At 39.9% G+C, this 22,636-nt stretch overlaps 2 protein-coding genes across 5 annotated transcripts in view; one reads left to right on the top strand and one right to left on the bottom strand.

Moving 5' to 3' along the window:
- Positions 1-235: 235 nt before the first annotated feature.
- Asb14 (ankyrin repeat and SOCS box containing 14) lies at positions 236-22,462 on the top strand. 4 transcript variants are annotated; one of them, XM_023561763.2, is made up of 11 exons: positions 236-440; positions 971-1,105; positions 5,407-5,462; positions 6,366-6,497; positions 6,575-6,733; positions 9,743-9,988; positions 11,820-11,991; positions 12,392-12,935; positions 15,036-15,189; positions 15,878-16,078; positions 21,227-22,462. In XM_023561763.2, exons 2-10 carry the CDS (start codon positions 990-992, stop codon positions 16,054-16,056), a joined length of 1,758 nt encoding a protein of 585 aa, XP_023417531.1. In that variant the 5' UTR covers positions 236-440; positions 971-989; the 3' UTR covers positions 16,057-16,078; positions 21,227-22,462. The 4 variants fall into 4 exon arrangements, with proteins under 4 accessions (XP_023417531.1, XP_012999395.1, XP_012999397.1 ...); XM_013143941.3 differs by having other exon boundaries at positions 325-452; XM_013143942.2 differs by lacking the exon at positions 236-440 and having other exon boundaries at positions 998-1,105; positions 5,407-5,461.
- Positions 17,913-22,636, bottom strand: part of Appl1 (adaptor protein, phosphotyrosine interacting with PH domain and leucine zipper 1) — a 37,425-nt gene continuing 32,701 nt past the window's right edge. Inside the window, exons 21-22 of the mRNA XM_063257332.1 lie at positions 22,334-22,423; positions 17,913-21,333 (exon numbers count right to left, since the gene is read on the bottom strand). Coding sequence (XP_063113402.1) covers positions 21,187-21,333; positions 22,334-22,423 — 237 coding nt within the window. The 3' untranslated portion in view covers positions 17,913-21,186. The remainder of the gene's footprint in view (positions 21,334-22,333; positions 22,424-22,636) is intronic.

Raw genomic sequence — 22,636 nt, 5'->3', positions numbered from 1 at the left:
TAAGTACAGCTACCCACTGAACATGACCATTGGGACAAGTCACTTTTGGTACTAAAGTCAGAGAAAAATGTTTAATCTCTCTTAAATAGAAAGTTAATTCTGGCTTACAGTGTCTATGTCCATGAGTCTTATGAGAAAGAATTCTCTTTGTGTGAGAAACCCCTGCAGATGCTTGTTATCCCAGGAGTAAGATGTTTACTCTTTTAAATTTGAGGAATCCAGCAGTGAAGGAAAAGATGTGTTTCCAAACAGAGCCAAACCACATGTGAAAAACAAGGCCAACTTGCCAGACCGTCTTATGATCAAGTATTTATAGTGACGCTATTTATAACAGTCCCTGCAGGGGAGTGGAGTCCAAATGTCAGTGAAAACCCCGAGGCTGCGTGTGCTAATCCTTGACAGTGGAAACTGCAGTGCTGTCCTGCGGGAGACACCAGAAGGTAAAGTCTTTGGTATGTGATCAGACCTATTCCATCCTAAAACTGCAATGTTCTTTTAAACTATTTAGATATTGCCTGGGAGCACACTGGTGTTTGCTTTCGTCTGTTCCTATTATCTGTTGTGAAGAGAATCCACTGATTCCTTAGTGTGTTTATTATTTTCAGCATGACGCCGTGTGTAGGAAAGCTGTTGTTTGAATGAGTTCTATATCGTCACTTGAGAAAAATTCACAAGCCAAGTCTAAAAAGATGAATGGAACAGTTTCAGTGTTACGGCAGCATTGGCCTCAGCCACATATGAAAGGTTTTCTTCTTGAATAAACTTTTAAGTAGTTACTCACCTGTCACAGTGCCGAAAACTTAAGTTTATGGAGACATTTTTAGATGAATATTTTGTTTTCTAAATTTTACGTTTTCTTCATTTATCAATCATAGCAAATTTTAAATTTTCTAAATTTCATTTATAATTTTAAGCAGTTGATAATCTTTTCATAGCTATAAAATATTTTTAATTCATTCTATCCTTAAAGTGAATCTGTGCACACTTACATGGATAACTATGCCAGCGATGATAGCACAGATGATGACTCTGACACCCAGCTCATCATTGAACAGAGCTTACAGGATATCTACAAGCTGAGAACACACATCCCTGAGGAGAGCAGGTAAGCTGTGGTTTTCCCACTGACAGCTTACTGTAAGTATTCGGCAGCAGGACTGCTACTAATGTGACTCTAGATGTTTTGACAAAACAAAAGAAGGGTCAGTCCGAATCCAAATTTTGTTTTGTTTTGTTTTGTTTTTCTCGGTGCTGGGAATTGCATCTAGGGCCTAGCAGGGATGGCAAACCTATGGCATGTGTGCCACAGCAGGTTGTTTGTTATCATTAAAAGCTCTAAAAGTTTCCCCATCACTGGCCCCAGCCAAAAGTTGTTATTTAAATATGTATAAGATAGACTCTCTGTCCAAACTGGAAAAGCTTCAGGAGAATTCACAATTTAGTTAGTAAAAAATAGTTGAAGAAATTTAGCAGTAAATCTCACGAAATACAGACTGGAAATCATAAGAAAGAAATAAGCCTAAGGCAGACTAGAGAACTCCCAACATAGCTTGTCTTATGGTGCTCAAGAAATATAAACCAACCATGACACATGGAAAGTTATCTTAGTGCGGCAGGTAGAGATGGGATCCGGTGTTTTACCTACTCAAATCAAAAGAAGCAAGTATGTAAACATAACCCCAAGAGACAACCCCTTCGATGGCACAGATTCAATTCTGTCACACTTACACGGGTCCAGCAGTGGTGTAAGAACCGCCGGGGTGTGGACAGTCTGCAGTCAGGTATACCTAGCCAGACCCACTCAAGTCCATCAGCAACCGCACGTCCCGGAGGTAGTACCCACTGATTTTCTGTTCTGCCTGTGGAGATAAAACTGGATATATATTTTAACCCTAAAGAATGTTATCATAAGATTGGAGATGATAAAGCGTACTATCAAATTTATATTATTTTAAAAATTGTAACAAACACAGAAGGACTACTATCCCTGTGTCCCACACTATTTTAAGTGCTTCATAAATATTAAGCCATTTAAATTCTAAATTCTCATTAACTTTCCTTACAAGGTAGGTCCTACCACTATCCTTATTCAGAAATAACGGAACTGAAGCACAAAAAGGTTGTTACATAGCTAAAAACTAAACAACCCAGGTACTTCAGCCATCTGGTCTTTAACAGAGAGGCAAAAAACATACACTGAAAACAAAGGCAGCCTCTTTAACAACTGGAGGAAAAACTAGTTATCCTTATGTAGAATGAATCTAGACCCATGTCTCTCGCCAAGTATAAAATAAAATCAAGGGGGCTGGGGATTTAGCTCAGTGGCATAAGCGCCTGCCTTGCAAGTGCGTGGTTATGACTTCAATCCCCAGTACCAATAAAAAAAACAAAATCAAAATGGATTGAAGAACTCGACACTAAAATAGGAACACTAAATTGGCAGGAAGATGAAATTGGTAAAACTCTTAAAGACATAGGCAAAGGACTTTCTGCACAGAACTGTAGTGGAACAAAAACTTAACAGATGAGATTATATCAAATTAAAAAGCTTCTGCACAGCAAAAGAAACCACCAACAGACTGAAGAAACAACATGCAGAATGGTGAAGAACTTTCACCAGTTATCTTCAGAGGACTAATATCTAGAATATATAAATAACTCAAAAAAAATTAGAGTGCCAGTGTGGTGGCCATTCCCGTAATTCCAGCAGTCTGGAGGCTAAAGCAGGAGGATTGCTGTGAGTTTGAGGCCAACCTGGGCTACATAAGTGAGTTTGAGGTGGGCCTGCGCTATATAGTGAGACTCTGCCTCTAAACAAAACAAAATTAGACCCCCAAATTTAAAAAACAATAAAATGGACAATTGAATAGATGCTTTTCAAACGAGGAAATACATACAGCTCATGGGTATATGAAAAAATGTTCAGCATCTTTGGACATTAGAGAAATGTAAATTAAAACAATACTGAAATTCCATCTTATTCCAGAAAGAATGATTATATTCAAGAAGTCAAATGACAAATGCTGGAAAAACTGTGGAAAAAGAAACCCTTCTACGTTATTGGTAGAAATGTAAAATAGGAAATCAGTATGTGTGTTACTCAAAAAGATAAAGCTAGAAGTTCCATTTAACTCTGCTATGCCCTTTGAAAGTGTCTTCCCAAAAGAAGAGATTTAGGGATGGAGAAAGGAAGGGAAGAAAAGGGAGAGAGAAGTAAAAGGATTAAGATTTGATGTCTGTATGTACCAACTCCCAATCATGAAGCCATTAACTATATATCACATATGCTCATAAACAAAAGTAAAACAAAGTTTTTTAATCCACAAAGCTAAGAAGCAAAGTGCCACGCAGTCAGACTCCAGAGTGTGCTCTGTTCCTATACATTCCTATGCATCATCTGCACTTAAGGAACTATTTTTAATTTTTAAATATTTAAAGTACTCAAATTGTACTATTACGTTATCTAGCATGCTAATCTTTAATCTTTAAAAATTTCAAATGTACAAATCAATAATTGAACTCAATCTTGGGTGGAAAGGTGTGATTTTTGACTAAGTTAAAAAGTACTGAAAGCTAGGGCTGGGGATTTAGCTGAGCGGCATAAGCACCTGCCTTACAAGCAGACAGTTGTGAGTTTGATCCCCGGTACCGATAAAAAGGAAAAAGAAAAAAAAAAAAAAAAAAGTACTGAAAGCTGGACACAGTGGCGCATACCTGTAATGCCAGCACTCAGGAGGCTGAGGCAGGACTGCTGCAAGTTCAAGGCCAGCCTGGCCTACATGGTGAGTTCAAGGCCAGTTTGAACTGCATAGTGGAACTCTGTCTCAAAAAAAATTTTTGAGAGGTACAGGGCATGTCCCTATAATCCCAATACTCTGGGAGGCTAACACAAGAGGATTGCAGATTTAAACTCAGTTTGGGCAAGTTAGTGATTTAGCAAGACTGGGTCTCAAAATTTAAATCAATAGAAAAACTGGAAATCCAGCTCATCACCAAGGCTGTGAGTTCAGTCCACAATAACACACACAGTACTGAAATTGTTTCAGTGAAACTGAAATTGACTCTAGTTATACATTTCATTTCACTTACTAGGCATGCAAGAATTGTATGATACTTAGGAAAGATTGCTGATTTGGTCAGACATTTGCAGGGATTTATCTGGCTATGATGTGCACACCTGTAATCTCAGCATTCGGAGGGTAAGGCAGGAAGATCACTGCAAGTTCAAGGCCAGCCTGGGCTACAGAGCCAGACGTTGCCTCAAAACAAGCAAAAAAAAATTGTAGGAATTTTAAAAACCAAAGTATACTCTTGTCGTGTGGAATAATATCCCCATTCAAAGATATCCATGTCCATTCCCGAAACTTGTGAATATGTGTCCCTATGTGGAAACTAGGGGATAAGGCTACAGAAGGAACAAAGTCACTAACCAGCTGATTTTAAGATAATAAAATTAGATTATCCCTGCAGGTCCAACTTACTCAGGTAGAAGTGGGAGAACCTAACAGATGATAGGAAAAGGACTTAGCCCCACAATCCTGAGGAAAACCAGAGAAACCCTTTTTCAATCCAGAAAGACCTTCTTCTGAACTACAAAAGTATGAAATAATAAATTTGTTTTAAGCCACTAAGTATGTGGTAAATTCTTACAGCAGCTATAGAAAACCAATACAATACTAAATATGCACTGAAAGCTTAAGACGTGAATAGGATAGATCGTGAGAATTTATTATCTTCAACCTGGTTTATTGACTATTCAAAGCAAATAGGAAGGTGACAATCCTTATTACTAGATTTAAAAATCTATGGGCCAGGGATTTAGCTCAGTGACATAAGCACTTGCAAACACAAGGTTGTAAATTCAATCCCCAGTACCAAAAGAAAAAAAGTCATATATTGAGCTTTAAATATTTTGATAAAAAATTTAAACTGCTAATATTTTCTGAATACAAATTCTGACTGGGAATATTTTTTAAAATATACACCTGATTATTTACTATTTTTAAAATTTTTGGCTAGTCATTTTTATTGTTGGAGTTGCCGTTACATTTTGCTACAATCCTATGGTATTTCAGTCCTAGGCAGGTTTGTGTCAGTTTAGCAACACTGATTGCCAACAAACCACAATCCATGCGCTCACATGGTCCTTGCCCCATACCCGTCCCCACCCCTACACACTGGGAGCCCCATCGGGCGTTGTGCATGCCAGGTGAGCATTCCACCAGAGAACTACACCCCAATGCCACTGGAAGTATTTCTAAGAAATCTGTCATTGCATCTTCTGGGGTTCATCCCTGATTAACTACTGCTGCCTTTACCTTTTCCTTTTGGCTTATATGAGATACTTTGGTGTATATGAGCTTTTTTAAACCAATTTTGGAATTACATACATTTTTTTCTATGCAGCTTCCATTCCTCTTTGAGTGACGAATATAAGAAGATAGTTGAAACAATAGAGACAGTTAAGTATTCTTCCTACTTTCAACTTGTGCTAAACTGTGACGGTGACAACTACGTTCAAAGGGTAGCAACTCTTCTAAATTCTGAGCACTATTCACATCTGATTGTCAACCATCCGATGTGTTTTCTAGGAGAAAATAGTGGGCCACCAAAATTCATTATGTTCCTAGAGCACCCCTGAATTGTGAAAAAAAAATACCTTCAGATATGGTCAGAAAAGTGCCTATTTTTATAGTTTAACCCCTAGATATGTTGTATCTCCCTCCTTAATATAATACTGTATTAATAAAGGCTTAGAACATGCAGGGCATTTTGGTGGCATCTTAGGGACCTTAAGGCTTTAAGAACAAAACCAAGAACACCTGCGATAGCTACCTGCAGTGTAGCAGCTTGTTTTGAGGCGGCAGCACTGATGCATCTGCCAGATATGGGTTACAGAGCAGCAGCCAATCAGTGGTGAGAACTAAAGAATGCTCTTGGATTGGCTACTTGCAAACCTCTCACCCCCTCCAAAAAAAATTTGGGTGTGGGTTTGCAATTTCCACGAAATTACGGGGTTTCTGCAAACAATTACTCCTCATGTTCTAAGGAAAATCTGCAAACTACTGAGGCTATGAACTCTAACCACTGCTTTGCCTGGCTGTAGTGTACTTCAGGGCAACTTAGCCCAGAAAGAGTTTCCAGCTTCCTCTATGAAGGGAACTTTTTCTGTATTTGACAAGACAGTGGGGTGTTCACGGGTACGAGTGATATGATGTGTGAATGCAGGCCTTCCTGCCCCTCCTGTACCATTTAAATTTGCTTTCATGAAAGATGGTGCTCTAATTCTGTTGTCTCATGCACTTTGGAGTAGAATTCAGAAGCAGCGTGCCGCCAAATGTGAATCTGCTCTCATTCCCCAATAGGCGAGGAAGAGGTACTGCCACACTTAACCAAGTACCACACTGCTTTTGATGAAGCGGATGAGGCAGGCTGGATTCCTCTGCACAAGGCCGCAGTGCAATTAAACAAGAACATTTTAGAAATAACCATGAAAGGTAACCTTGTTACTCTTGTTGGTGCTTCCAGAAGAAAACTTTTAAATTTGTTTTAATGTCACCTGAATTTATTTCAGCGTCAAGACCCAGTGTGTGGGACCAGGCCACCCACAATGGTGAAACACCACTTTTTTTGGCTGTCAGCAATTGTCTCTTAGAAAATGTCAGTTTTCTTCTTCTCAATGGCTGCAATCCGAATACTAAGAATTACGAAGGTAGTTCTCCTCTTCTTACAGGTAAATGAACAACTTATCTCTGAACAGTCTGTGCCTGAGTCTCCTCCCAACCCACAGGTCTCAAAGGCAGCTTTTTGTATCTAGTTGCCACACTGTTCCTTTGGTCCCCCACGAGCAGACAGGGGAATCTGACCCTCAAGAAGCTGTCTATAGACTGGCTGGGGCAGGGGGCGGGGGCATAGGAGGCACTTGCCCAAATAAGAGCAGCTCGTTTTGTATCGCGTCCATTCTGGGGTCAGGCACCTAAAAGGGGAGCACTGGTGAGGGGCAGGCACTGCAGTGGAAAGACTGGGTTAAAACTACTTTTCCTACTCAGCGTGCTGGGGCAGACTCCTCCCCAGTCCCAACAGAATGCTAGAGGTTTATCCTCTGTAAAGCTTAAACAGAGATCTCTGAACTGGAGTGAGCATGCCTGATTGAAATCACTGGAGGAATTAAGCAAAGGTAGACAAAACACCCAACCCTCCTCCCACGGAGTGGAGAGTCACCAGGATCCTAGCAGGAAAGCGGGCCGCTACTATCTAGAAAGACGCTTCTCTGGAGAATATGACCAGACCAAGAAGAAAAGTCTAAATATAATGGCATTTGGGGGCTTCCCAAAAAATGGCCCCAAAATACCAACCGGTTACCAAACCCATACTCCCACTTATTATTTAGGGTTTCCAACCAGTTTTGTAATCCCACCCCCCAGTTCTCTCTCCAAACAGCTAAGGGTTACCTGAGGAGACTCTTTGACAGAGATAAGCAAGTTAGAGAAAACAGATGTTTTAGGGAAAAGAAAATATAAAGGGCTAAGGCATCATGGTACACACCTGTAATCCCAGTACTGGGGAGGCTGAGGCAGGAGGATTGTTGCAACTTCGATACCAGTCTGGGGTACAAAGTGAGCACAAGACTAGCCTAAACTGTATGGTGAAACTCTGTCACAAAAAAGACTATATATATATATATATATATATATATATATATATATATATAATTGTAGACAGTTTAGAGGGCTTGGGATTGCATTAATGATAACCAAGTTAAAAACTAAGCAAATGAAATATGAGACAAATATTAACTCCAGGGAAAACAACAGCTGTGCAGGAAAGAAAACATTATCACGGTCCACCTTTGAAAAGGCAACATAACCAAAATAAGGCAGACACTGAATACTTACCTAAGAAAAATTCTGCTCTGAAGATGTTGGAAGGGTTTTGCCTGGCATGAGGAATGTGCACATTGTGGGAACAAGAGGAAGAAAAAAGTCTAATCTTCATTTTGCATAAAGAAGACTCTACAGCAAAACCAAACAATAAAAGGTAGCAGTACAAGCAGACTTACAGAAATATAAACATTGAAAGTAAAGCAGCAGATAAAAGACGCCCCTGGGGGGGCTGAGGATTTAGGTCAGCACCATAAGCACCTGCCTTGCAAGTGTGTGGTCGTGAGTTCGATCCCTGGTACTGATAAGAATGAAAAAGACCCCCAAAAAAGATGCCTTTGTGGAGGAAAACAGGAGCGGGAGATCACCAGACCTTTACTCTGCATGCATGTAACTTTTATCAGAATAAAAATGAAAACGCTTAGAGCTGGCATTTGGGTCTCATCCTGGTTTGTCCTAGGATGTCCCCAGGCTTGTGTTTGTGGAAAACACACTGAACCGCAGTTTTCCCTAAGGAAGCAGCTCATCAGCTATACGGCACTGTGCAGTGTGGTGCCACACAGTGAAAGAATTCCGATGGGGTCTCAGCGCTCTAAGCCCAGCCTCCTCTGCTGTGGGGCGGAGAGAACAGTGTTCATGGCGGGGGGGGGGGGGGGGGGGTGTGAAATCCATGTAAGTGAAACACCTTAAGCTATGGAACCTGTCACAAAGATAACAGAAAGACCTGGCTTTTCTTTCTGGACCTCTATGAGGCAGGAGAAACGATTCTATTTCCGTGGTCCCTAAACACAATTCCCTGTTCAGAGAGCACAGAAAATGCTGGGTCACAGTGGAATAAATTCACTGCACTGTTCTCAGAGACTTCGAATCAGTGTGCAAAGTGTGTCTTGAGGAAGTCATAGCACATAGTCTTCTCGGGCTTTTTACGGTTTGGGGGCTTAGGGGGGTGGTTTTGTTTGTTTTCAACTGCAGAGTCACTCCTTTACAAGCTTCCAGGGGTTTTCTGCACAATTTAGGAAATACACCAAAAATCACCATTCTCTGTGGCTCAGCCACTCAGCCAAACGCGCATAGTTAAATTTCAGTTGTTTGTTTGCTGAGCCAAGTTCTGTTGCTGTCTTGGTTCTTTTCAAGCAGTTCTAATCATTTCCAGAATGGCAATGGGGTTTTTTTGTTTTGTTTTGTTTTGTTTGTCTTTTTGAGACAGGGTCTCGCTCTGCAGTTCAGGCTGGCCTTGAGCTCACTTTGTAGCCCCGGCTGGTCTGGAACTTGCAATGATCCTCCTGCCTCGGCCTCCCCGAGTGCTGGGATTACAAGCATGAGCCACCATGCCCGGCTCTGCAGGAAATATTTAAAGTTCCACTTTTTGAGAAAATAAGGATTATGTGAAATTTTTATTGTTTCAACCATATAAACAACCAACATTCAGTAACTGGTCACGTGGGGCAGGGGATTTAGTTCAGTGGCCCAAGCACTTGCCTGGTAAGTGCAAGGTCGTGAGTTTGATCCCTGGTACCAAATAATAATAACAATTGGTGATATAAAGCATTATTTGATATAGGCCTTATTTATAATGTTTTCTAAAACATGAATTCTAAAGCATGAAGTGGGAAGAGCTCCTTAAGAATCCTGAGAGCTGGGCACACGTGGTGGCGCACGCCAGTAATCCCAGCACGTGGGAAGCTGAGGCAGGAGGATCATTGTGAGTTGAATACCAGCCTAGGATACAAAGTGGGCTCAAGGCCAGCCTGAACTGCATAGCAAGACCCTGTCTCAAAAAGACAAAAAAAAAGAATCCTGAGACACGACTTGTATGACACTTGGCTTTTGAATGTAATCCCACTGCCCTTCTACTCTCCCAGCTGTTGTGCGTGACTCCTATGACATGGCCGCCTTGCTGATCAGTCACGGAGCCAGTGTCAATCTGCGATGTGCCAACGATAGGACAGCCCTCCACGAGGCGGCCAGACTGGGCAGACAGGACCTGGTGAAGCTTATGCTGGGCTCTGGGGCGCAGCCTGACCCTCGGAGCGCCTACGGATTCACTCCTCTTGCTCTTGCTGCCCAAAATGGACACACCAAAATCATGGAAATGTTACTACAGAAAGGCAAGGTTTTCTATATGGTCAGCACACTACCAGGCATAATGTAATCCAAGTACTGTCCTCTTGATGAAGAGCTTCATCAAGTTAATATAAGCTAATGTTTATTTAAGACCCAAATAAACGTTTATAAAACTGTGTGTTCATACTGGCTACTGAACAGCCTAAGACAGAGATCAAATTAATTTGGTATGAAATTAACTTCCCACATGTTAATAGGATGTAGATGGCTTTTTACTTTCTGATCTTCACCAGGCTAAGGTTTTTTTTTTAACTGCTGCGGTGATGCCATTTCCTACAATCAAAATCAAGGTTGAAGCAGCATGTTGCTTCTGTCTCTGCCACTCACAGGCACCGTAATAGCTCAGCAAGTGGCTTCAGGATTAGGGAATTCTTCCTGATCTCTTCTCCTTAAATCCCAGTGTTCTGTTCTAGTAGCGGCTGAGACTGCTAGAAGACAGTTTATGTGAGTACTTCACAAGCATCAGGTATAGGCTATCAATGTTGCACCATGTAATCCTTTAAAAATGCCAAGAGGCAGCATCAACCTTACTGCACTTGAGAAGGTAGAGGACACCAGCTATTGGACTTCTTGTCAGACACATGTCCTGTGCTGGAGCTGTGGCCATTTTAGATCCTGGTTAAACTCAGAAAACTTTAAGTCATTTATTTTGAGGAAGACTCTGTTGATTGCAACGTCAGATTCATAGCTTTTTTCAAAGAAGCAAACTTTCCCCAGGTTTAGTAAAAGTCCCAATGTTGGAATCACCTCTATTCTTCTATGTCTAGAAGCTTCATTTCCTTAACAATGTAGAACCTATTCTCCAGGATTCTAGATGGGAGGGTTCTCTTTTATCTAAGAACAACCTGAACCCTTGTAAACATCTAAATCTCCATCATATAGGGGATGTTAGTTTTCAATTAATGTCCACAAGACATGTTAGATGTGCCAAATGAATTGTATAAGAAATGTCCAAAGCTATAGGTGAAACATAACACACTGGCTCTTTCAAGTTGGGGCAAGAGGAGGCTGAACTCAGGGCCTTTGTATCCCAGCCTGTGTGTGTTTGAGACAGGTCTCTCTACCACAGTTCAGGCTGGCCTTGAGCTAACTCTGTAGCCCAGGTTGGTCGAATTCACATCGATCCTCCTGCCTCAGCCTCCCAAGTGCTGGGATTACAGATGTGTGCCACCACACCTGGCTCCCAGCTCATTTTTAATTTTTATTTTGAGATGGAGTCTTCACTGAATCACTCAGCTTGAATTTGGTCCTCCTTCAGCTCCAAGTTGCTGGGATTACAAGCATAGCCACCCTACCTCACATTTGCTTTATTATCTACACTATTGATATGACACTTAATGGCATGTGTTATAATTTACTTTTTAGGCTATCAGAACTACTAACTTTCAAAACAGTTACACAGTGTTTATATGAACCATCCCTTACGAACATGTCAAAGCACAACAAAAATCCCCCTTTCCACCAAAACAGTATCAGTAGATGGTATGGTAAGAGATTTATTAGTACCATACCACGTGTACAAATGTGAGCTTTTGGAGACTGGTCCATAAATAAAGCTATCATTTATAAGGGTATTTATACTATATTCTCAAATTTCAAATAAATAAAGTTACTCTAAAAACCCACTTACTACACCTATTGCTGGCATCATTTCTTCATAACTAGTTTATAAGTCTGAGACCAGGAGATATTTCTTAGTACTTTGCTACCGTAGCTACTCAGAAATTGCTTTTTGGAGGTGTGATAGATTTTTAAAGATTACTCAAGCAATATAGTGAAAAGTAATTTTTGCATAACGAGACCATTTCTCCGCAGGTGCTAGTGCTCACAGTCAGGCCTCTGACTCTTCTTCCATCTTACTTGAAGCTGCTAGAGGGGGAAACCCAGACTGTGTGACTCTCCTGCTGCAGTACGGAGCTGATGCAAACATCCCTAAGATTTCAGGCCACCTGCCCATTCATGTGGCAGCTGACAGAGGTCATTTACTGTAAGTCCAATTTACATATTGCAAATAGAAACACTAATAGCTTTGGGGCAGCAGCTTCTAGAAACTTTATGCCTTTCTTCCCTGACCCAACAACCTACCTCCTTTGGGAAGAAACTCATACCAGCTAGGAATTGGTAAGGCCAGGCATCCTCTGTTATTATCACGTCCTTAGGCCATATGGGAAGCACTGAGTCTCAAGTGACTGAAATAATTCTAAGTTTTTAACCTGAACAGTAGTTCCCTTAGTTTCACTTGGAATCTGAGCTTCTGGATGAAGAAAATAGTTTTTGTTGGGATATCAGTTTCAAAATACTAGTAAGACCGGTATCATCCATGTTAAAAGGATCACAAACAAGTTAACACTGCCCCTTAACATAAAACTTCAGAAATTCTTTTGCAGAGCTCTCAAGATGCTGGTTCCAGTGACAGACCGTGCAGCCATTAAGCAGAGTGGAATCAGCCCAGTCCACTGTGCGGCAGCAAGCGCACACCCCCAGTGCCTGGAACTCCTCATCCAGGCTGGATTCGATGTGAACTTCATGCTAGACCAGCGAGTTCGTAAACATTATGATGACCACAGGAAGTCAGCCTTGTACTTCGCTGTTTCAAACGGAGACCTCTCTTCAGTTAGACTGCTCCTGCAGGCTGGCGCGCTACCCAATCAAGACCCAGTTAACTGTCTGCAGATAGCGCTGAGGATGGGCAGCTATGAGCTGATAAGCCTTCTGCTGAGGCATGGGGCCAACGTCAATTACTTCTGCAGAGTGAACCCTATGCATTTCCCATCAGCGCTGCAGTACACACTGAAAGATGAGGTCATGCTCAGGATGCTGTTGAATTACGGGTACGACACAGAGCGGTGCTTTGACTGTCCGCATGGGGACAAAGGTCAGCACTGCTGTGCTTCTGAAGGCTGGACATCCACGGTGATTAAAGATACTATGGTAAGCCCACGGTACTGGCTCTGTTACCTCACAGACGCTGACTGTAGTACTGGAACCATGGCAAGAATCAATCCACTCTTCAGAAGTGAGACTCTCATGGTTGAAAAGACCCATACAACAAATATGACAATATATGTAATAGTAGACAGATATAAAAGATATACAATGCTGGGTGTGGTGGCACATGCCTGTAAACCCCAGGATTTGGGAGGCTGAGGCAGGAGGATTGCTTAGTTTGAGGCCAGCTTGGGCTACAAAGTGAATTCAAGGTCAGCCTGAACTGCATAGTGAAACCCTGTCTCAAAAATAAATAAATAAATAAAAACAATTCAGATAAAAGTGACTTAACCTAGAAAATGTTAAGAAGTTTCACAAATGAAACAACACCTGAGCAAGGTATTATGCAAAAAAAACCTCATATTTCAATTAAACTTTGTGAGATAACCAGCTAAATTTCTGATTTCTCAATACTCATATCTCTAGGTTTTTCAGCGCTTTTTGTCTTAAGACTTGATTAAATTAGCTCTGTTCACCTTTCAAATGAAAAAAGACTCCTAACAGTTGACACTACTCATCCTTTTAAAGGCATTTGTAGCCGGGCACGGTGGCACACAACCGTTTCCCCAGCCCGCAGGAGGCGGAGGCAGTGAGTCTGAGGCAAGGCTGGGCTACACAGCAAATTCAAGGCCAGTCTCACTACACGGCGAGACCCTGTCTCAAAAACAAAAAACAACACAAAAAGACATGTTTTTCTCACACTAGCCCCCTAATTTTCCCTTACCTATTTGGTCACCTGTTTTCCCCCACATGAGTTTTCCCCGTTTTCAAGTGGCGGCCCCTTCCCATTGTGGTCCAGGTGCCACAAGTCTCCTTGTTGATGTTGCTTTCTTCCCCGTCACTGTCATCAAGTGGATCCTTTATAGCATTTATCGTGTTCTGGAATTACCATGTTGATGATTTGTCTCACACACTGCTACACAGAAGCTATGGTCATCATTCTCCTCAGCTTACAGATTCTTAGCAAAAAACTAGATGCTCCATGGATATTTGCATTCATATCATCAAAATTTAAAAATAGAAATGAAATAGTGAATTGGAGGGAAGCACTTTGAATCAATTCTGAAAAACAATTTACTACTTTGAGGTGATTAATACAGGATTTACTTTCTGCACCAGTAACCTGACATTCATTTATCAATTATTTCCCAATTGGTTCAGACAGTATTACTTGAATATTCATCTGGGAATCTTGTCAAAGAGCATCTAAATTTCTTAAAGGCATAAATATCCCTCATGTATCTAGGTAAGAGTATTTTTAAGAACACAAGCTAGAACTCTGCGGCCATCTGACACGCTAAGGTATTGTGGACAGCTTAAGCCCACAAATTGAAGGACAGCCTGGCCCACGTAGTGAGACTGCCTCAAAGACAGACAGAACGGCTCATTCCACTCTCACTTACACAGAGCCCAGAAGTACACAGATGCCTACCTGGACAGACATGACTGATGAAATAACTCAGTCACATGTCAGCTAGCAAGAAGACCAACAGGAAGACTGCACATCCTGCTCTGAGTCAAGGGGCAGTTCTGGGGCGTTGCTCAGACTTGGTTACAATGTAGGCAGGTGACATACCTAGCTGCAAGAAAAACCAGAAAGGGACTTTTTTCTTGTCTTTTTGAGACAGGGTCTCACTATGAAGTTTAGGCTGGCCTTGAGCTCACTTTGTAGCCCAGGCTGGTCTTGAACCCTAACAATCCTCCTGCCTCAGCCTCCTGAGCGCTGAAGGTACTTTTTCTTACAGGCTGGTGATCGACCAAATGGGCTTACAGATAAAATGAACTCTGTCATCTTGTATGATCCTGAAGACATGGTAGAGAACATTTTTTCCAAATATTAGGCCTAGAGAGCAGATGAAAACTCCCAACCATGGCTCCTGGCCTTGAGTCTAGTGTTCTTACGATTACTAGGCAAACCCACAGACCAGAGGTGGTGAACCCTCTACAAATTTCAGCGGTGACCAAGAGCCACCTGGAGTATGCCCCACAGGTTGACCACCACTAGCACGGGCGCGTGTGCTGACTTACTGATTTCCCCCTCAGTTCTGTGAAGTAATAACTCTGTCGTGGCTACAACACCTCTCTGGAAAGGTTGTTCGAGTGATGCTTGATTACGTCGATCGAGTTCGGATCTGTTCAAAGCTGAAAGCTGTGCTCCAAAAGCAGGGGCTCTGGTCAGAAATACAGTTTATCCTGAGTAAGTATCTTCCTTGTAGAAAACTCTTACAAATATTAATTGTATTCTTGTTTTTAAGAGTCCTCTTCCGGCTAAAAGCCTGTAAGAAATGAGGAATAGAGTATTCCTTTCCAAAAAATAAAAGAAGTTATTTGTTTATAACTTAATTTGTAATTATTATTGTTTTCCAGCAGATAAAAATGTGCTAAGTACTTATTATGTAGGCAGGTAATGCATTTTTTTCCTCAATCTAGTAAATCAAGGCTATAAAGCAACACTACAGACACAGAAATTAAAAACTATGAATGACAATAAAGAGATGAAAAAAGCACAAGACCTAAATTTGTGAAAGGTATCAAAAGACTTCTCCAAACCAAATGTTTCCAAAGTAGCACATAAAGGAAGTACTTTCATCTCATTTCTCCCTGGGTTACCTTCCGTTTCGAGCTTGCCTGTGGGGGACAGGACGGGGCACTAACAGAAGCTTAAGGAACTTGTGTCTCATCAGCCAGACTGCAGCAGATGTGCTTTGACTCCACGCTGACAGGACTGTGAGCCCAAATCCATGGGAGGTTTGCAATGACGCTCTCAACTGGTACAGTAAATGCAAATCCTCGTGGCTTAAATACGTTTGCTAACTGAACTCTGAAGACCACTAAGAAATGAAGCAATTCCTGCTCCTCTTGATAATGTCTGTTTCTCATTTCAGCAAACCCTCGGTCCCTGAAACACCTGTGCCGCCTGAAGATCCGCAGGTGCATGGGACGCTTGCGTCTGCGCTGCCCTGTCTTCATGTCATTTCTCCCATTACCCAACCGCCTAAAAGAATACATCCTTTACAAAGAGTATGACCTGTACGGACAAGGGGTCTTTGCAGCAACCTGGTGATCAAGTTATTCGAGGGGGAAAGGTATATAATTCTTAAAAATTTGACGACTTATGTATGATTCCTATTTTTTGTATTACCAACTAAAATCTCAATGCAGTCTACACTCTTTTAAAAAAAAGTTGTTCTGCGCAGAACCTTTCACCATATAAATGGCTAGAATTCTAAAGGCAGCATAAAAAGGAAAATCCAAGTAGTGCCAGGGATGGTGGCACGTGGCTGTAGTCCCAGCACTTGGGAGAATCACCTCGAGTTCGAGTCCAGGCTGGGTTACATAGCAAGACCTTATCTCAAACACACACACACACACACACACACACACACACACACACACACACACACACAAACTAATAGAAATTTCTATTAACTGAAATATACCAGTTCTAATTTGGTATTAATCTTACAGCCATCCAGTTTCTTTGTGCTCAGAGTAACAGATGCCAGTTCTGACAACTCAGGATAATTCTTAACAGTAATCTTTTCTGCAGAGAACATACATGTATTAGTGACTGGAATATATATACATATAATTCCCTTATGTGATTCGAAAGTCGGCTGTCGATATGCTTAAGTCCCAGTGCCAGCTTTGAGTCTGACACTGATTCTTTGTGGTCTTGTGAAGCTAACGTAATTTAGCCAATCCAGATAGAAACTTTAACTGAAATTTCATCATTAAGGGAACCCATATCCTTTCCAATGGTTATGACCTACTACTGATTGGTTAATGTGATCACTGGGGTGGGAATTAGAAGTGTTTTCACAGGAATGATGAGCCGATGGTTTCTACACTGAACTAGCCTGGCCCTAGGAATAGGTGTGAGGGTGGAGATGCTCAATGACAACAGAAGACGAGGGTTTACATTTGTATTTGTAGAATCTACACTGTATGTATGCACAGAATGTTAGCTGAAATGATTACCATAAATTGCATGGTAAGTGCAAGTTTCTGCATGTAGAAAGCAAAGGAAGAGACTGAGAATGCTGTTCCTTCCACCGGAGCAGTTACAGCAGCCAGAGGGACAACAGAGGTAGGCTGACACAGCCTGCTTATGCCAGAGCCCAGGCAGCTGTAACTCTGATGTCCATATGTAGTCTTAATAAAATACTTCTATTAGATTTTTAAATAACCCTTACAATTTTTTTTTGGTACTGGGGATTGAATTCATGACCTCACACTTACCAGGCAGGTGCTTGAGCCAACTAAGCTAAATCTCCAGCAACTCTTACAATTTTTTTCCATTAAGAAATTTGCAAAACTAGCTGGCATGAAGTTTTTATTTTTTAATCAAATTCTTTGTGCTTATAAACAAGTGGTAGATTGTATGTATGTCAATATACAAGTATATTTAGGATATGCATGCACTAGAAAAACTATATAATTCTAAATTTCATCTATTCTTCCTTTTTTTTTCTGTAAGTGTATATACAACTTTTTATAAAATTCAATATAAATTAGAACACAAACTCCCAATAGAACTTTGTAAGCACTATAATAAAGGGCACACAGGGTACATATATGTTAGTTTTAAAACTGCAGGTCTAAGCTACTTATGCTGGAGCACGCAATAACCTGCACTTTTGAAGGAATTTCTGTGAGTAGAACTCAACAGTAGCAGGAATACATCATCTTAAAAAAAAAAAAAAGAATATATCATCTTAACATATCTTCAGTAATTACTGAAGTCTCTTTTTTTGCTACAAGAAAAAAGTTTTAGTGATAAAATTAGTCTGCTTTTTTGTTTTACTTTAGTTTTTGTGGAATTGCAGTTAAGGTTAAATGTAACACATTGAAAACATCATTTGAAATAGCCTGGAAAAATAAACTTCAGGGTAGATATCAAATATTTCATACCAAAAAGACTGTACAAAAATCATGGACTTTATTATACATTAAAAAATCTTCTAACAAGATACTTCCTGAAGCCTTGTCAGCAAATATTCTGACGAAATGAAAAAATAAATTCTCTGCCCCACATGTATACCATGGTCACATGAAGATGAGTTCTTCAAATCCAATCCTAAAGGGAAACATTGCATGACTTTCAGTTGCACACTGCATAACAGCATCAGAGAAATGGTAACCAACTCATTTACATTACAGTAACACCAACATACAGAGCAATTTCTGCACATTAGTTACAGTTTAATCCCCAGTATTAACTGAAGTGAATTACTTAGTAAGAACAGTCACACAAGATTGGTTACAAAGTGTAATATGGTTCCAGTTTCAAATCTTTATGTGCTATTAATTAATGTAAAATAAAAGTCTCATGAAAGAGTTAACCAAACTTGTTAAAAATAAAACAAAGAGCTTGCTGTAACTGGTATGCTTAAATATTTAAAGTATAATCCAAATGCTAGGAGGTTATTATCAAAACAAACAATATTTTCATTTTATTCAGGTAGCAGTAGGTTTTATAATTTGTTTTTAGGGTCTGTTAGCATTTATAAGATTCAAGATATAAACACTGTGTGGCTCCTAATCAAAACTGACTCAGATGCCTTTGCCACACAAGATCATGTTACCTTAGGCACATTCTACTTCCCTTGGGAGAACCAAGGGAAACAGAAACAATGTTATCCCTCCTTAACTAAACATAATCATTACAAATATGGCAACAACTGACAGTTTGGGACTCTGTTCTATAGTCATGTTTTAGTGCCTCCTAAGTTTTCAAAATTCTAAAAGGATGCAAGAATAACTGATTTCCTATCTATTGACTCTTATCACAGTTACAAAAATACTGTTCATATAAGTAGCAGAATGCATAGCAGAATTCGGGCTTAATTTTTGCCCTTGAAAAAAAAAAGTTTTGCTGCTTTCTAAAAAATCATTAAGTGTAAGTTCTGAATCAGAGAAAAAATATCCTCAAATCTAAATAATCACCATCAAAGTATCCCAGAGCTAAAAGGAATTTCACAAGAGGATATAACAGTACAAGATCAGCTTTAACATTAAGAAGAAAACCATTTATTTATAGAAGAAACTTTCTATAAATAAAAGAGAGAGCTTATTAAACTTGATACTTGCAGTAATGGAATAATAGTTCACACAGTTTAATAGTACTAGAAGAGAAAGTGAATCATCTAAAATTACTGAGTCTACTCGTAACTTCTATTTGGCATTGGAATGCATTTTGGTTTGACCCAAGGACATGGATATGTGAGAATTCCGATGAAATGGGATTTAAGTGGAACTAAGTCCACCCAGCATCCCGCGTCTGCAAGTACCCTAACCTCAGGATGCTAACAAAGGGCTCAGCTCTGCTACCATTCAAAGGACCAGTCAAGCAAAACTACCCCTTAATGGTGACGCACCTTCCTTGTGGGTCATCTGAACTAAGTGAAATGACGACATAAAGAAAAGACTTAATGAAACAGAAACACTACCAATCTCAAAAAAGGACTTGTCAAGTATTGACCACAGGAGAAACTTCAACTTCAACCAAAGGCATGACACACTATTGAGAAGGCCTCCCTTTTAGTAAGCACAAAATAAACTTTAATCGAGGAGTACTCCATGAACTTCTACATGTTTACTCTATGTTTTGGTAACATAAGGCTTCAAAGAGTATTAAATAATCATTATGCCATTTGGCACACAGAAAAAAGAATATATGATCCTGTATATAATTATCTACCCCATTCTACAGAAAATAATGTACACACAAAGTGTGCAAACAACAGAGTTATACTTTAAGAACTAAAACAGATGCCATTTCCAATTCAGACCTTAAATTACAGATCAAAGAAAAATTTTTCCCTTATGAATTGTAGATGTTTAATTACATAAAATATTTTACTCAATTATTTCATGTGGAAACTTTCTCATGTGGAAACATGACTATAACTTCTATCAATCATGTTTAAAATCTGAGTAAAGAAAAAGAAATCAAGTGTTGACATGGAAGATAAGCAGTAGGGAAATGTCATTTCACCTTAGCACCAGGCTAAAATCTGTCTTTAGTCAATGTCTATACTATACCAGGCATTCAACTCCTTTTCAGTCTTTCATGGGATGAGAGCTTTTACTCATTTGAAAAGTACAAGTATTTACAATAATTAGTGCAAATTATTTTATGCTCATAAATTAGCTATCTGCCTTTGTGGATATAAAGTGGTGATTTAGTACTTTATCAAAACATAGGATTATGAAAATACTGGGAATATAAGTCTGAAATTTAAAAGATTACATTTTCTAAACTAAACTCTGAGAATTTTACTTTAAGCAGTAACATAATTGTTATAGAACTTCTTTTGAAATATCATTTGATTATCAATAAAATTATTTCACACAATGCAGAAAATACAATGTATTATCCTGTAACATCTTTATACATAATCTAAAATGTATTTGCATAACAACAAAAAAATCACTTTTAATGAGTTTCAAAATCCTCTTTTAACCCATTACTGCTCTGCAGCAATAACTGAAGTCCCAACCTGAGAACTAAGAGTATGATAACATAATGCCAAGCCGCTGAAGACTCTTACACCTGTTTCCTCTGGCACCAGACACAGCAGAGAAATATAAGCAATCAAGAAAGTGCCCAGACATCTACGGTACCACCTGCCACCACGAGAAGCCTTACACTAAAGTCTGTCCTAATGGCTTTACACAAATCCTATTGCACATTTAAGATTGTTAAAGTCATTGAAAACTTGTAGAGTTCTCTGCAGAAAGTTTTAAACTTGTTCAGTTGGATACTGAACTAAAAGGAAAATGTTCCTAATGAAAAGGAGGGAACACAGCCACAAGTATCTGAATCTGCAGAATAACTTTTCTTATAGGCTTAGTCAATTACAATGCAAAACAAAAATTAGCAATATAAGGAAAAAATGCTTCAGCAGAGCTGTAATCCCATGGCTACATGTGTCCAGGGAAATAAGTAGTTAAGTAAAATTTAATGTGAATGCATATTACATTATTTTCAAGGAAAAAAGTCAATGTAAACCTAAGTCTTTAAGTTCAACCTTATTTTTTTCAGTCAACCTTATTTGTTTTAAATGAAGCTAAAACAAGCAAACACAAACTTTGTGTTACTGAAACACAGTTGTTACCTTACGTCATTTGACTAAAAGAAACTGTCAGATTTTAAGGGCAGGGGGAATCAATCAAAACACCAAGAAGTTCATGCTTCTGACTCTCTCTTCTTTCCTCCTTCTCCCCAGTCGCTCTCTTCTGACTGGTTACTGCTCAGGACAACAAACTGCCCTTCACTACTGGCTTGGTTTGGTCTACTGGAAGCAGCTATCAATCGACTTTGTTCTTCCAAGTCCTAGTGCAAAGAGAGAAAAAAACCAAAGTTGTTTTCTTGTGCATGCGGCCAAATGGCAAACAGGACAGTTAAATTACACACCTGTCAGAAATTTGGGCAATTTGATGAAGGAAAAGAAAGGCCCTGCCCAGCCAAGGCAGCTCCAAAGTGAACTCTGGGACCGTTTTGTCTGTTTTCCTCCTTCTGTTTCCCAGTCCACACTAACTTCAGGTTCAGGTCTTCGTCTCTCACTATATGCTACCCAAGTAAACTCTATGTCAGCAAAGCTCAGCATGGGTCCCCCTCACCCCTCAGCTCCGCCTCCTGGACCCTTCTCCCTCACTGTCCAGCTCAGCTTGCTAAGCACATGCCACCTTCTCAAGACTACTGTTGAGTCTGAAGTCATTTTTGCCCTTTTCTTCTCTGTCCACACATCCAAACCACCCCCAAAAGGGATTAGTCAGTTCTTATCAGGTACACATCTCTTTTGTTCTCTTCCCATCTTCAATCTATAACAGGCCTTTACAGTCTCATAGAGCACTTAAGATTTGCTCTGAAAACTGTGTAAAGTTATCCTCTTGTGGGTTTGTTCCCAAGCCTTTAAAAAATTATTTCTTTTGGAAAAGACAATGAATAGACATTCCTGGCAACATTATAAATATAGTATTCCCCTTAGAGAACAACCTGGCTTTCAGGATTAGCAATTGGATTTATAAGGCCTCTCAAAAGAACTACTTTGACAGACAATGCTCACTGGGATATGACAGTTCTGGTGTGTCAGCTTAGTAGCAAGTCCCACGGTACACTACAGATCAGTCCGGCTGCTGGGCAAGTCCAGGGGAATTCAGAGGTCAGCCTTTGCTACTCGTGCCTGCTAAGCTATGAGTCTTCTAAAGTTATGAAGTAGCTAAGCAAGGAGACACAGACCTTCATTTGAAAACTCAAATGTGAAACCCACAGGACTAAATTTAATTCTTCACAAACACCGCACAGAGACGATCGAGACATCAGGGCTGCGTACCTTTTCAATCTGTCTTTGTTTAGTGAGTTCTTTCTGTTGCTTCTCTTTTGCTCTCTCTATTTCTTTTTGTTTTTCAGATGCCCGACGATCCTAAAGATGAATAAAACTAATGAATTAAATATGAAATAATTAAGTTTTTGACATCTCAGTCAAAAAGGTAGTGTGAAAAGGTCACACTACCTTTTTAATCTTTTTAAAAATGTTTACACACAAGACAGCACAACAATAATTTTACCCTATGATAGATGTGTATCCAGATTCTAAATGCTGTATCAGCAATGGCATCTACTGTTAACCTTGTAA

This window comes from Cavia porcellus, unplaced genomic scaffold, assembly GCF_034190915.1.
Source record: "Cavia porcellus strain 051 isolate PalLab524CR breed Dunkin Hartley unplaced genomic scaffold, mCavPor4.1 scaffold_10, whole genome shotgun sequence".
Taxonomy (NCBI): domain Eukaryota; kingdom Metazoa; phylum Chordata; class Mammalia; order Rodentia; family Caviidae; genus Cavia; species Cavia porcellus.
This window is presented reverse-complemented; position numbering and strand designations above follow the sequence as displayed.

What these genes read in the sequence shown, in the direction of transcription:
- Asb14 (XM_023561763.2), top strand. Translation starts at nt 990, where the DNA reads ATGGATAACTATGCCAGCGATGATAGCACAGATGATGACTCTGACACC. An exon ending in TTTAGAAATAACCATGAAAG is followed by an intron (nt 6,498 to 6,574) that starts GTAACCTTGTTA and finishes AATTTATTTCAG; the next exon opens with CGTCAAGACCCAGTGTGTGG. An exon ending in TAGTTCTCCTCTTCTTACAG is followed by an intron (nt 6,734 to 9,742) that starts GTAAATGAACAA and finishes CTACTCTCCCAG; the next exon opens with CTGTTGTGCGTGACTCCTAT.